General features: G+C 43.6%; 1 protein-coding gene across 1 annotated transcript in view; it reads right to left on the reverse strand.

Annotated features, from left to right (window-relative positions):
* Positions 1-11,014, reverse strand: part of MYO7B (myosin VIIB) — a 51,100-nt gene extending 40,086 nt beyond the window's left edge. The window contains exons 1-8 of the mRNA XM_005430210.2: positions 11,002-11,014; positions 6,762-6,804; positions 5,387-5,500; positions 4,643-4,795; positions 3,250-3,434; positions 2,291-2,412; positions 1,477-1,619; positions 1,271-1,384 (exon numbers count right to left, since the gene is read on the reverse strand). Coding sequence (XP_005430267.1) covers positions 1,271-1,384; positions 1,477-1,619; positions 2,291-2,412; positions 3,250-3,434; positions 4,643-4,795; positions 5,387-5,500; positions 6,762-6,779 — 849 coding nt within the window. The 5' untranslated portion in view covers positions 6,780-6,804; positions 11,002-11,014. The remainder of the gene's footprint in view (positions 1-1,270; positions 1,385-1,476; positions 1,620-2,290; positions 2,413-3,249; positions 3,435-4,642; positions 4,796-5,386; positions 5,501-6,761; positions 6,805-11,001) is intronic.
* Between the last annotated feature and the right edge of the window lie 2,753 nt (positions 11,015-13,767).

Raw genomic sequence — 13,767 nt, forward strand, 5'->3', positions numbered from 1 at the left:
TGTCAATGGAAAATTAAGAGCCCTAATCCCAAACCAAAGCATGTCAGGTTGGATAAGAACTAGAAGGCAGATCTCAAAAATATTAGGTGCTAGTGGAAGGCAAATGGAAGCATCCAAGGTAGCATCAGAAGCACCTTCATCAAAGCTTGCACAGCAGGTCCTAGGATGCTGCTCCTGATAGAAACTATTTTCAGCCATAACAGAGATAAGAAAATGCCTTTTTTAGCCCTGCCATTTCTGACAATATAGTGTGATGATTACAAAAATGAAATATTCCTAGTCATTTCAGTTTACAGTATGTAAAGATGCCAGTTTGTACCAACAGCTGACCTTTACAAAACCATGGATATGTTCTCCTTTAATCCGATCCTCCTATTTCAGTATCACAGTACCCTACTGCTGACCAAGGGGCCTTTTCATGGAATGGCCAATGGGTTAATTGCACTAACTGCACTCATCAGCTTTGCTGCAAGATCACTGCTATTTGGAAAACATTACATTTGAAAAAATCTCTACAACTTTAATAGGTTTGCTTTTGAGACCCCAAAAACAGACTCGTTTTCATTTCCTAGAAATTAGATGCCCAGCTCCATCTAATTTCAGTAGAGGCAGGACTTAAACACATTCTTTCCACAGCTGTAGAACAGCCCAAATCTAACCAGCTGGCATATTTAATATGAGGTATATACACAGGCTAAAGGATAGGCTTTTCATCATGGCTTTCATGTCCTAAACGATTCAATTAGCTATTTTCAAAACCTCACCTATGAAGATCCCACTTCTGCCACAGTGGCACTCTAACTCATGATCATTAGCATCAGCCATGGGAGGTTATGCTGAATGCCAGCTGTCTGCATTATGTATATAAGATTTATTAGATATAAGGATTAGGATTCTTATTAATTTTCCTCTAAGGAACATATATGTGATTACTGTTCTCCCTGGCATGAGATCCCTTGCATTCCTTTGAAATCTGAGTGTCTGTGAAAGTGGGGGTTGTTGTCCACATTCTGTTTTAAGATGTCCTTAATATTTCTTAAGTCTGACTTTGACAGAAAGCTTTGACCTGCCACAAGCTGCTTCCCACTGGTGGACAATACAGTGTCTGAAACTGATGCTCACAGCACTTTTGGTGTTAATGTTTCTGGTACTCTAAAGGAAGGACTGTTCATCTTTGGTAACTACCATCTGCAGCTCCTAGTGATTGTAATTGCTCACTGGAAGAAGCAAATGGCAGAGGGATATTAGAGAATAAAGCAGAGATTATTACCATAGTGAGATAAGTGTACTCTGAAGCAGTGCCCAGATTCAGCATCTTTTTTTGCTCTGTATTCATCCCCATTAGCATGCAGTAGAAGATGTGATAGTTCCTCTCCTCTGGAGCCTAAAAATAAAAGAAATAGGCCAATGGACAGCTTGCCAGGATAAGCTTCTAACACAAGAACAGGCAGAACATACCCCTGCCAGTGCCCTCACCTGCCGGCAGACCCGGGACTTCTCCAGGAGGAACTGTTCTATGCGGGCTCCTTCTATCACACCACTCTGGTTGAAGTGAATATCAATGTATTTCCCAAAGCGGCTTGAATTGTCATTTCGAATTGTCTTGGCATTTCCAAAAGCTGATGGGCAAGGGACAGAGACAGTATCTGTATTATTGCAGTTCATGAACATCAAGCCTATTTTTTTCCCCTTCTGCTTTGCTGTTAGTATTTTACACATTGTGTTCCAAATGACAGCGCTGAGAAGCACTGGAGAATGTCTTGTCTCAGTCTGTCTCCTGAAGAGAGGGGCAGGCATACTGTGCACCCAGATGATTGGGTCCTAAAAGGCATATTCAGATGATCCAGATGTGGTCTACATCTGGCCAGCCAAGAGATCTGGGCAAGTCTGAAGACCTCCAGAATGATTTACTGGGAACATGTTGAGCCCTGTACAGAAAAAATGGGTGTCTCAGGGAGGTCCCCTACAGCTACATCTATGCTTGGCCAGTCACTTTGTCACTCTCTTGGGCAAATGCCAAACCAGGGGGCTTTGCCTTGGGCTCTGCAGTCCCAAGGACTCTTGTGCCTCCTGGCAGTTCCAGGGTGTATACTACAGAGGCAACTCCTCCTACAGTGTGAGAGCAAAGCTGCTGTGGACTGCGTGGGAACATGGCAGAAAAGTATAGAGAACATCGCCAGTGTTTCAGGGGTTACCAGTTAAGCAGATACAATGGTTCAAGGATCTGTTTCTGATTCATTTTATCCTGAGAGAAATGTGGTAAATCAGTCATGTTTGCTAAATAACCCACCTTCCAGAATGGGGTTGGCCTCTAGGATTTGCTGCTCTATCCAGGAATGCTGGCCACTGACAGCTGCCAGAAACTGTAGTATTAGCTTTGTACTTTCAGTTTTACCAGCTCCAGATTCTCCACTGCAGTAAGAAAAAAAAGATCATTACAGACTTCCTAATTTTTTTTTTGGTAATGTGGCAGACCAAGTTAAAATAAAAAACATTTCCACTTCAGTTTCCCCTGTGAATGGCAGAAAGACTGTCTTTCATAGAGGGCTGGAAAATTTGAGTCATTCATCATCTTATTTGCTCAAATTTAAATTGTCAGACTTAGGCCGAGAACTAAATTCTCCCATTAATTAAAATCAAGAAAACCCATGGAAGACATTCTGTACCTGTGCAAATTAAATGACCACTTGCTTATCTTCTTTATTGCACTACCAGATTGTCACTGCTAGTGTTAGCACATCAGCTGAGTTGACTCAGCTATAATCAGATACTATTGCAATGAGACTGTCTGGTTCTTCACATTGATGACAAACAGAAAATGGATTCTTTATAGGAGGAAGAAATCTTCCTTCCACCTTTGGGTTAGCAGAGATTATTTCACTTGAGGAAGTGTCTAGCCTTGGAAAATACATGTAACATAAATATTCTGTCTTCAAGGTAAAAGATAGCCCTATATCACACACACTCAGGTGTTATGTTTCTGTATGTAGTGACCACATGCAGAATGTACAACCACATTGAAAGACTCTGAGGGAAAACAATGGGCTTTGGAAATCCTTTGCTTATGTTTTACCTTTTCCTGTCCTAACTGAAAATGAAGGACCAGGGAAGAAAATATTTCGTTCCTGTTGTCTTAGTTTTATCTGTGCCCTTCCATTTGGAAGGTCAGGAGACTTTCCTGTGTCCACAAGGTGCCCCAAACCATGCCAGACTTGGCTTCTGCTATTTGTCCTCTCCAAGTCCATTCACCTGATCACACAGCACTGGTCTCTCTTATTCCTCTTCATATTGAAGTAACAGTTATCTGCAATGGCAAAGACATGGGGTGGAAGCTCTCCAATCCTCTTGTTACAGTAGAGTCTGATCTGATCCACTGTGTAGAGGGGCAGCAGCTGGTATGGATTCACTGCTACAAGGATTGATCCTGTGTAAGTCTGGAAAACAGTAGGGAGGATTATTGCTACAGCCAACCTGCAGACAAGAATACAACCAAAGCCACTTGCAGTATAAATCTAAACAGAGGCAGGAGGGAAGCCTGGGAGATCATAGCACTTGGTGAGGCTGAGAGCCCAGTTCCTCACTATCAGCTGCTGTTGAATATCCCAGGATAAGGAGGGGTTTGCCCAAGAAAGAATGCTAGGAGTAATCTCTTGCTAATGGCAGCTCAGTTCTCTGTCCCAAGCTGAAGCACACAGAAGTCCAATTTGACCTGGCACTTTGGTGTTATTGTAAGGTGTTTTGCAGTGTTTTGTTAAGCTGCTTTTGTACTCTAGTGCAGATGTAGCTGAACTTTGCTAATGGGCCAAGTTATAATTGTGCTATTCATACAGTGATTTAGAAACATTTGTATACAGCAACACCAGTGAAATGAAGGAGGCTGTTGAAGGCTGTGGAGATGCAAGGCAATAATATTGTTTGAAAACTGAATGAAACAAATGCAGGCTGCTAGAGTTTAATATAACAGGTCTATCCACATACCTTGTTAATTGTAACTGTAGGATATATAAAATCAGTCCTTTTTAACACTAGATATCATCACACCTATGTTGTAAGAGGCACCTTCTCTCCAGTACTGTAATGGGAGGCAATATTATAATATTATATAATATAATATGGGAGGCAAAGCATGGAAAAACCTGAATATTAATGATAATATTACAAACTGAAAACTGAGGAAAAAACAAAGTACAATTGCCAAATTTCCCAGTTATAGATAAAACCTGTAACAGACAAAATATCCAGATTTATTCATTAGCCATCTTATTACATCACAATCAAGTAAATGTTGGCTTGGACTGGGGGACAATTGAAATCATGTCACTGCATACTAGTTAGGCTGATCCTCCAAGTAATAGCAGCAGTAAGCTGTAACATGGGCTGGGTTTAGTTCACTGTCAGTGCCTGGTGGCAGTGATTGCTCTGGGAGAAAGTAGGTGGAGTCACTAACTGTGCCAGCACTGTGACTGAGGGGCAGCCAAAGTACTCGAGTGAAAGAAGAGAAAAACTGTGTTGTGTCTCCTTGGCACCCTCAGTCATTAAAGAAGTCAGAGGGCCCACGTATGAAAGGCTCACAGGCTGCTCAAGTGTAGACGCCATTCCTGGAAGTGACCTGGCTGTCCCTGGAAGTGACTGCAGCACTCACATAGATTTTGTGCTCCTGATGTCGGATGAGGAGGTTGTGCACCATGCCAGCTTCATGGAGATCCCCGAGGCGGATCATGTCCTCTACCCCCTGCACAGAGGAGGGGTGCATCAGGTGCACCATGTGCATATTCCGAGCTGTGATCCAGTGCTCCTGACAAAGGAAAGGCACAGACTTTAACGTGTGATGCTGTGGCTCAGAGACAAACAAAGGAGAGCTGGGTAAGACTCGAGTGAGCTTCAGCACAATACATGCTCAAGCATGTTCCAACCCACAGGAGACTGGCCTACAGGAATTAACTGGTTTAAAGCAAGATGGTTTAAAAACACTGAATGAAGCCATTCAGGTGAGTTCTGAAAGTACTAATTTTAACACTGTTCAGAGTGCAACTGGCAGAACATTGTATGAGGTAGGGATGAATTGATTTCAGTGGAATGATGTTTCCAGCTAAAATTTCACCAAATTTAGGGATTGGAGCCCATCCATTTCCCTTTCCTAGCCATGTAGATATAACCTCTATCTTATGAAGCTCTGAATCTTCCTAGTGCTTGGACCTGGAGATGCCAGGTGACCACCCAATACTTGCCTTATTTCTATAGTCTTTCTTTCAGTATATCCTACCTATATCAAAGTCAGACCACCTGGATAGATGGAGCTTTGGTCTGACCCAACAGCACCTTCTTTTGTATTTTGTACTTATACATTTCGTGTTCATCTTTTACAGAAGGTTATAGCATAGCCCACCTTGCCTTCATCATCCTCCAGCAAGATCCGTCCTGAGTCAGATTCCTTCACAACTGCCCCAATGGGGACATTAAATTCACTGTTTGGTTGAGTGTCCAGCCACACATGGTCACCCTGGGGGGAAAAAAGCTACTGTCAAGTTCAGTGACATACTTAATGCCATGTAGCTCACAGGCAAACACCTCTTGGTCTTCCTTTTTTAGTTATTTGATTTCTTTAGCAGTGTTTAACTGGGTAAGTTCTTACTGCTTGCAGGCAGTACATTTACAGACCTCTGAATTCTACTCCCAGCTCCACAGCTGATCTGGAACATGACTTTGGACAAGTCATCAAACCCAGCTGTCTCACAAGAGGAAATGAGACTTTTTCCAAGGACAGCAGTAATGCAGCTCCAGTACCTCTCAGAGGCTGGCTGGGAGCTTAGTGAATGCCAGGGAACTGGCTTGGCAGCCTCACATGAGCTATGATGTTTTCTCAGAAGAGATTCTTGAGAACATGGACTTTACCAGGAAAGAGAAAAACAAACAAACATATGTACATACTGGATGCCTGGAAATGTAGAGGCCTCCGTTATGATAAATTTTAGATATATATTTTTCCTGTTATAGCTGAAATGTGAGTGCATCCATGATCTCTCTTAGAAAAAAAAGCCACAAACATTCTTTATCCAGCCCAGTTCCTCTCTTCACATAGGTGGAGGCTTGTCAACATCTGGCACCTCTGCAGAGCAAGCAAGAACCTGCTCTGCTATGCCTGGAGAAGGGGTGAGATACAGTTGTCCTTTCCTAGGAATGAGCAACCTGTATCAGTGTCCTGGTTATACTTCCCTACTCCAGGCCCTCAGGAACACCTTCTCTTGCTCCAGTCCCTAATACAGATTCAAACAGAAAGATGGAATAGAAACTGAACAAAGGTGTAGATCAGTGGACTTTGTAGCTGTGTCTTGTCATATACAACTTTTATTACACACCACAGCACTGATTGTCATAGTTTCAATGTTTTTACTGAAAAAAAAAATTCTTTTTCCTCTCAAAATACTTTTTGGCTCACATTTAACACCAAACAACCAATGTAAAGCATCCATAAACATTGCACAAGATTATGAAGAATGTTACAGACTAACAGCTCTTATTTGTGTTGAATAAAACTCCAAAGGTAATTTGTGCCACTCCTTGTGACAGAGGTCACCTCTCAACAAGAGGATGGCCTGGTGAGGCAAGACATCTGCTTCCCTAGTCTAGGCTGAAATTATTTTATACCTTGTTGATACTGGGTTATTGCAACTTTCTCTTGATTGAACCATGATGGTAAGGTAATCTTCCTCCTCTTTGGGCCTCAGGCTAATCACTCAATCAGAAAAAAGAGTAGGACTTACCTTTCTGAAAACCACCATTATGTTTCAGATCACTGTATGCAACCTGCATGCCAAGAACATAATGTTAGGTCAGAAAAGGTCTTTAATGAGAACAGTGGGGTTTCATTGCAAAAAAATAACATCAAAATATCTTAAAATAATTTTGTTAAAGCAGAAGAGATCATTAAGATACACTCAATGTAGAAACAAGGACACCATCTACAAAGAACCTGCAGCACTGGGGTGGTGCTCTGAGTCTTACCATGTAACGCTGGAGATGCTCTTAGCCCTAAGGATTTCACTGTGCACATTTTCATACCAAATAGTTCTCTCAGTCAAGTGCTAGGCACAATTATTGTCTGAACTTCAAGGCTGGCTTACTAATAAAAAGACTCCACAGTGTGGTTTGATGCACAAGAGTTACCTTTAGCTGGTCCACTGACCCAGCAGTTCAGTGGCTATCCCAGAGACACAGGTTTAATTCATTCTTTCTGAGCTGAGTTCCCTCAGACCCTCCAGCTTGAACCCACCACCAAACAGAAACGGAGGCCTAGAGTTCACCTTCCTTGGCTGGAATGGGAGGGATTACAATCAAGGTGTGAACAGCAAAATAAGGGACTGGAGGGAACCACAATAAAATTAGGAACTCACTATCAAGAACATAACAGCCAAAATACCAGCAGCCAGAGATCTACAGCAGTGCTTTAACTAAGGGATGATGCAGTTTAGGCTGTTCTAACCAAGAAATGAATGTCTTCAAAGGAACTTTCTGTCCCACAGAGCTGGATTTTGGGAGTGATTCCATGACTACGATGATTTGCCAGATGATCTTTCATATTCTGTTATTCTTATGGCAAAGCCCTCATGTTATTCAGGACTCAGAGGCAGGACCTGAGTATCAGCTTCAGCACTGAGATGGCCTGTGGCTGTGAGTGGTGCAGGGTGGTACAGAAGCACAGTCCTTGGCAAACATAGGCTAAAGCTCAGCCACAATCAATGATTCACAATTGACAAGCACTTTTTCACCTGCACTAAAAAGCAGAATATGGAAAAAGAGTAGAAATGTTGAGCCCGAACAAGGAGGGAGTGGCAGATGCAAGCACAGAGACAGCCATACAGTGTCACATCTAAGGGACAGATGTCTCCAGATCCAGTCTGACAGCAGCCACGAGCAGACGTGCAGGGAGGCGATTCCATATAATCCCAGGATATGCAGTTCCAACATTTCAAATTCTTATTCCCAGAGAAGCCATAAGTGGCCACCCCCTTCACCTGGTTGCATGGCCACTTCCTGGCCAAGCCTGGCTCTCTCTTCTGTTTCTCTTGACAAAGTAATGCTGCACCATAAACCAAACTGCACCCCACACAATGGGAATTTACCTCTCCAGAAGAAATCTTCACTGTGTGGCTTTTGCAGCTCAGGTCCCTCTTTTTCATAAGCATTGGCATAAGAAGGGAAAGGAAGGTGAAACTGGCCCTGGTGCCATTAAGTTCCAGTTCTCCACTGCACAAAGGAGGAAATGACTGAAGCACGGTTATTTATTACAGGACTTTGTTCCCAGTTCAGTGTATATGTCACTTCCAGGTCAGGTGTTCCAGTGAGCATGAAGGCTAATTCTTGCTTGAGTGAACCTTAAACTTCCATCTCTCCACTGGGCCTGTATTCTTTCAGATTTCTGGAAAGCACTCCCAGAATAAAATCCTTTAGCATCTGGTCTTATCCTGCTCCAACATGACTGACTTCCCAAAGACTGTCTCTCACCCTGTTATGTATGAAGAAAATCAGACCCTCATTTCTTCACGAAAACCTCCCCTTGGTTTTCCATAGCTCTTTTCTGCAAGAAAATGCCCGTCAGTCTGTGTTCTGTCTGGTCTGTGTTTCACAGTACCTCAGACCAAAATTAACTTACCACATTTAACTGAAATTCATACACACACCCATATAATGGGATAAAATGTCCTGGTTTCACTATCATTAATTTATCTCTCAACAAACACTCTGTCCCTGTGTTCCAGAATCTAGCTGCATGTTAACTCCCTATTTTTCTACTTCCCTCTTCCCAAAATAGGACAGGATGGACAAGAGCTTTCTTCTTTCTGTTGGCTCCATATGCACTCTCTGTGTCCTTCTTGCAAATCTGGTAAAATTCCAGTATGAGAAAGAAACAGAAGTGTAGTACGTCTGTAGAGAGGCAGATACAGGGTTACTCCAGCCAAAGCAAGAACTCAGGAATCAAGCCCATTCCAGCCCTTATGATGAGCCCAGACAGTGAAGATGAGATTTTTTCCATGTACCTTAACTCAGCAGTGTCACCTTCCTCCAGGGCCCTGTGCACGACACTGTGCACTAGTCTGTGTACCCACATTGAACATGCAGATGTAAATGTGCAATAATTGAGAGCATGTGCTAGCTCACCTAATACCCTAATTCTTATTTTCTTGTTTCCTAGGTTCACTGTATAAAGGGACCCTGCTGTAACTCCATGTCCAAATCAGAGGTAAGTATTCATGCATGGCAATAAATAGTTGGGAGTAGCCTGTGTTTATCCACATCACATATTTGTGTTTTAATGTCAGCCTCCTTACCTGAGCTTTTGTTTAAGTCTTACAGCAGCAGATACAGATGAAGAAATAAAATGTAGGCCCTTCAGGGCTCAGAGACTTTTGGAGAGAAGCAGAAAGTCACAGAGAGGTTTCTTCGAGTTTCTAACTGTGCAAATCATTCCTACTCAAAGATTTTGCTTCAAAGTAGTTCTTTAGCAGACTTATTTTTGATACCGTTTGTGATTAAAAAAAATCCAAGTACTGGTTTTATTAGGTAAAGGTCAAATAGTGGCAAAGAAATCAAAGTACATACCTTTATACTACCAAGGCAAATATCTAAAGCCAAAGCTTTTTGTATAATTGGACAAAAAGATGCCAAGCATATCCCTTCAGAAAACAAAACATACCTCCTAAAATTCCAAATGGAGCCTGTCTGGGGGCAGAGAATCTCATTCTATAATTAACTACACTGTTAACACTTTTGCCCAAGACACAGTGCCTGTGCTACTTCAGAGAGAAGTACAGGATATATGTCTTATAGACACTGTACTAGATGGAATCAAAGGGAAATCAAGATCATCTGAAAGAAAAATACAACTCATTGTACAGCTGAAATATGCACTAGAAGGGAGATTTTGATTTCCACAGCTGACATACTCAAGAGGTAGAAAACAAAAGCTGAGGGAGCAGGCACTTGATATACCAAGGAGAGGCAGCCAAGATGCTCTGTGCAGCACATGCAGCTAATGAGATGAGCAGGCTAAAGGTGCCTCCAGAGAAGCACCTGTGAGTGCACAGGGGCAGCTCAGGTTTGGCAGGCACTGAGCTGTGCAAATGGGGAAAGACAGGAGAGGAACTTGCCAGGAATGAGCAATGCGATGTACTGCTGAACACGGGGTTTGGTGAGGGACTGTGCAGGGCACAGGAACATTTGTAGTGTAAGTAGGGGTAATGTGTAGCATGGTCTATGCTAGTTAATTGTTGTAAGCTTTCCTTTAAGCAAATTGCTGATGGTGAAGATTGTGACATTATATCTTAAATAATAAAGCTCAAAAAATTATTAAGTATGTAGCAAGACACTGGCACAGGCTGCCCAGAGAAGCTGTGGCTGCCCCATCCCTGGAAGTGTCCAAGGCCAGGTTGGACAGGGCTTGGAGCAACCTGGGATAGTGGAAGGTGCCCCTGTTATGGTGGAACTGGATGAGCTTTAAGGTCCCTTCCAATCCAAACCATTCTAGGATTCTATGATGAATGCTGCACCGAGAAAAGCAACAAAATAACATTAGATGAACCCTGGTGAATTTAATCCTGCTGTTGTTCAAAGTAATAGGTCTGTCCGGGTAGACATGTGTTAACAAAACTGCCTCTTCCTGACACTTCCTAATTAAGAGATTGATGTCAGGATCAAAGGGTTTAATTTGCAAATGGCTCTACTTTTCATATTTTCTCTCCAGCTAAATCGAAGTGGCCTTGTCACTTCTGCATCAGGTCCTGGATACCAAACATCATTTTATGTTAAACTAGTTATTTCTCTGAGGTTTCTGAAGCAAGGTGGATTGAGTGTAACAATTTGCAATTTAAACTGTTCATTCAGCAGTCCTCTTGCCTACACTAACCTCCTTCCCTTCCTCTAAGCAGATTTGTAGCTCTAAGTCACTGATGTCTGTTAACTCTGAAAGGGGCAGTGCAGGAAACAAACTAAATAAGAAGTACATACCATTAAAGGATTTCCAAGGGCATCGCATGGTCTTCTTGAGCATTCTGTTCCTCAGGGAAAGGCTCATTTCATTCCAGCCTGTTCATGGAGTTGCACAGTGAGGCAGACTGGCAGGGCTCTGGGATCTGTGTCATTACACACCTTCACACATGCCAAGTGGGCGCTGCTTACGCTGCTTGGTAGAAGACAGGTCATTCTCCCCCACTGTGCAATCCCATTACGGTCTGACTGTCACTCCATCCTTCCTTTTGGAAAGCAGCCAGGATGGTATTACAGGAGTATGTTACAGACTGCTACTGCCAAGCACTGGCTCGTGAGGAACAAAAGCATGTGCAGGTTAGTGTGCACACACACACATTACCCACAGCACGAGGGCTGGAATGGATGCCCAGTTATTCAGCATCCATGAGGTGAGCTTGTTTCAGACACAGTGCTCCCTCTCCTGGGTGATGCACGTGGCATGTCACAAGTAGGTTAGGAGGTTTCATTTCAGAAAGACTGGAAGTCATAACAATTAGGAAGAAACCTCTGTGCCTCTTTCCACTCTCAGTAAATGCACAAAATCTCTGATCTTCCATCAGTGCTGCCTCAGTGCATCTGGAACTAAGGACGGTGGCTCCCCATCACTGCAGAACATGACACATATATCTATAAAGGACTAATTTCCCAGCTAGACTATCATCATACTCTGATCCTCTTGGAACTTTAGTATGGGATAGATTTCTGTGTTTTCTAGGCACCTTGGTACAATTTTCAGGTACCTTGGTACACATTATTCAACAGGGAATTTTGGGGTTTCTTTTTGTTAGTTTCTATTTATGTTTTCCCTTGTCCATTATTTTCTGTTACACTATTCCCAAGTTATTTCCTTATTCCTTCATTTGTTGTGTTGTAAAGTTGTCATCCTGTCTCTGTTTAGTCAGTTGTGTAAAGTCATTCCATTTCTTTATGGAAGTCAGAGAAGTGCAATGACAGGAGCCTCCCATCATATACTGCCACATGTGCCTGCTCCTTCCAGAAAAGATCTCAGTGAAACTGCACAGTGCAAAGACCTAAAAAAAGTAAAAATCATATGGGAACAGGAAAAAAGGGCTTGATACCATTAAGATTGTGGTCCTGAAATTCACTTAAGGATCTTTGTGGCTTTCTGGAAAAGACCAGAGCAGTAGCGCTGTAAACAGAGATATTATCTGTGTTTTATGGAAGCTGCTTTCAGGGAAAAAAAAAAAAAGGTTTTCTGCATTTTTGCTAAGAATTTAGAATTGCATGCGAGAAGCATCTGACTCCACTGCCACTTTCTCCTTCTAAGTGTTTTGCTGTAGAAGATGTTGAGTAATGACTCAGACCTGAGAGTTAGCTGTGTTTAGCCCGATACACTGAACTCCCTGCATGAAACTGTGCTTGCTGCTGGACCGAAAATCTTGGTTAATAATGGCTTAACCTCTCTGTCATCCACTCCAAGGTGCCTCTAGCACACAAGAATTGCACTCATTTTGCCCAAATACTCAATTTACTAAATTTTTATGACTCTGAAAAGGGTGCAGCAGGCAGAATTAGAAAAGTCACTGTTATGAAATAGACCAGATGACACGGGCAGCAGTTTTCTGTCTGTCTGATATTGACCTGTATTTCCCTAGAAAATGAAGGTGCTTTAATGACAGACTGAGGGGCAGGTCACCAGCACCGCAGGCATTTATTAGACTCATCATTTTGAAATGCTGCAGGAATGACAGCAGCCATCCCTAATAACCCTCAATTAGCATATCATGTGCATGCCAAATACATGAGTAATGCTACTTCTCAGAGGATAGGGGCTATTGAACAAGAACACAACAATCCCTGAAAAACACCAGCATTGTTTTGCCCTGCCCAGGTTTACTCCGGAAGTCACCATCCCCCGGGAACTCAGGGTGAACTTTCAGTCAGTCCTGAAAGGCTAAATCCGGAGGAACCACCCACACATGAACTAGATTGAACTGGAGCCCAGCCAGCACAGCCAGGCCTAAATTTGCTGCGAGAGCCTGTCCTTCCTTTCCATGGCCATGCTGGGTCCCCTTCCCGCCAGCCGCAAACATGAACAGTGCCGGCCCCCCCGCAGGATCAGAGCCCACTTGTGCGCCTGAGCTCTGCTCTGCCTCGCCACCTTCTTGTGGAGATGCACGTTAACCTTGCTGACTTGGCTTGTAAAGAGGAGATAAATTTACCTATTTTTTAAATGGCAAAATCTTTTCTGCTCTAGATCACCCTCCAGATCTCCCACCCTTAGTCGCTGTGGGAAGCATGGCAGCAGATGGCCCTTTGTCTGGCAGAAGGGAGATGTTGGAACTCTCGGGTAGCTCCGGCTGTGGTTCCGAGCAGCCATTTACAGTGTCAGGGGCTGGTTTGGTCTCCTGGCAATCCCTGCAGAGGTCAGACATTGCAGCACTTTTGCCAGGATCGCAGCCAGGTCACTCTGCAGCGCCGTGGTTACCCAGGGGTTACAAATAGCCTTTTACCCTCCAAGGCTCCTTCAGTTTCCCCAGCGCTTCAGCTGTCAAGCTGAAACCAAGCTATGTTTGGAGGGTGGCAGTGTGGGATGGGAGGGAAGCGAAGCGGAGAGGCCGAAACGTTCCCGGCTTTGTTGCGGCCGAGCCCGAGCCCACAGGGCGGGGCCGGCCGGAGCGCCCCCTGCTGGCTGCTGCCCCGGCAGTCTCGCGAGACCCGGCGTGCCGTGCGCGCGGGGCGGGGGCGCTGCTGGGCGGGGAGGCGCCATCTTGTTCCTGTGCG

This window comes from Geospiza fortis, unplaced genomic scaffold (genome assembly GCF_000277835.1).
Source record: "Geospiza fortis unplaced genomic scaffold, GeoFor_1.0 scaffold592, whole genome shotgun sequence".
Lineage (NCBI taxonomy): Eukaryota > Metazoa > Chordata > Aves > Passeriformes > Thraupidae > Geospiza > Geospiza fortis.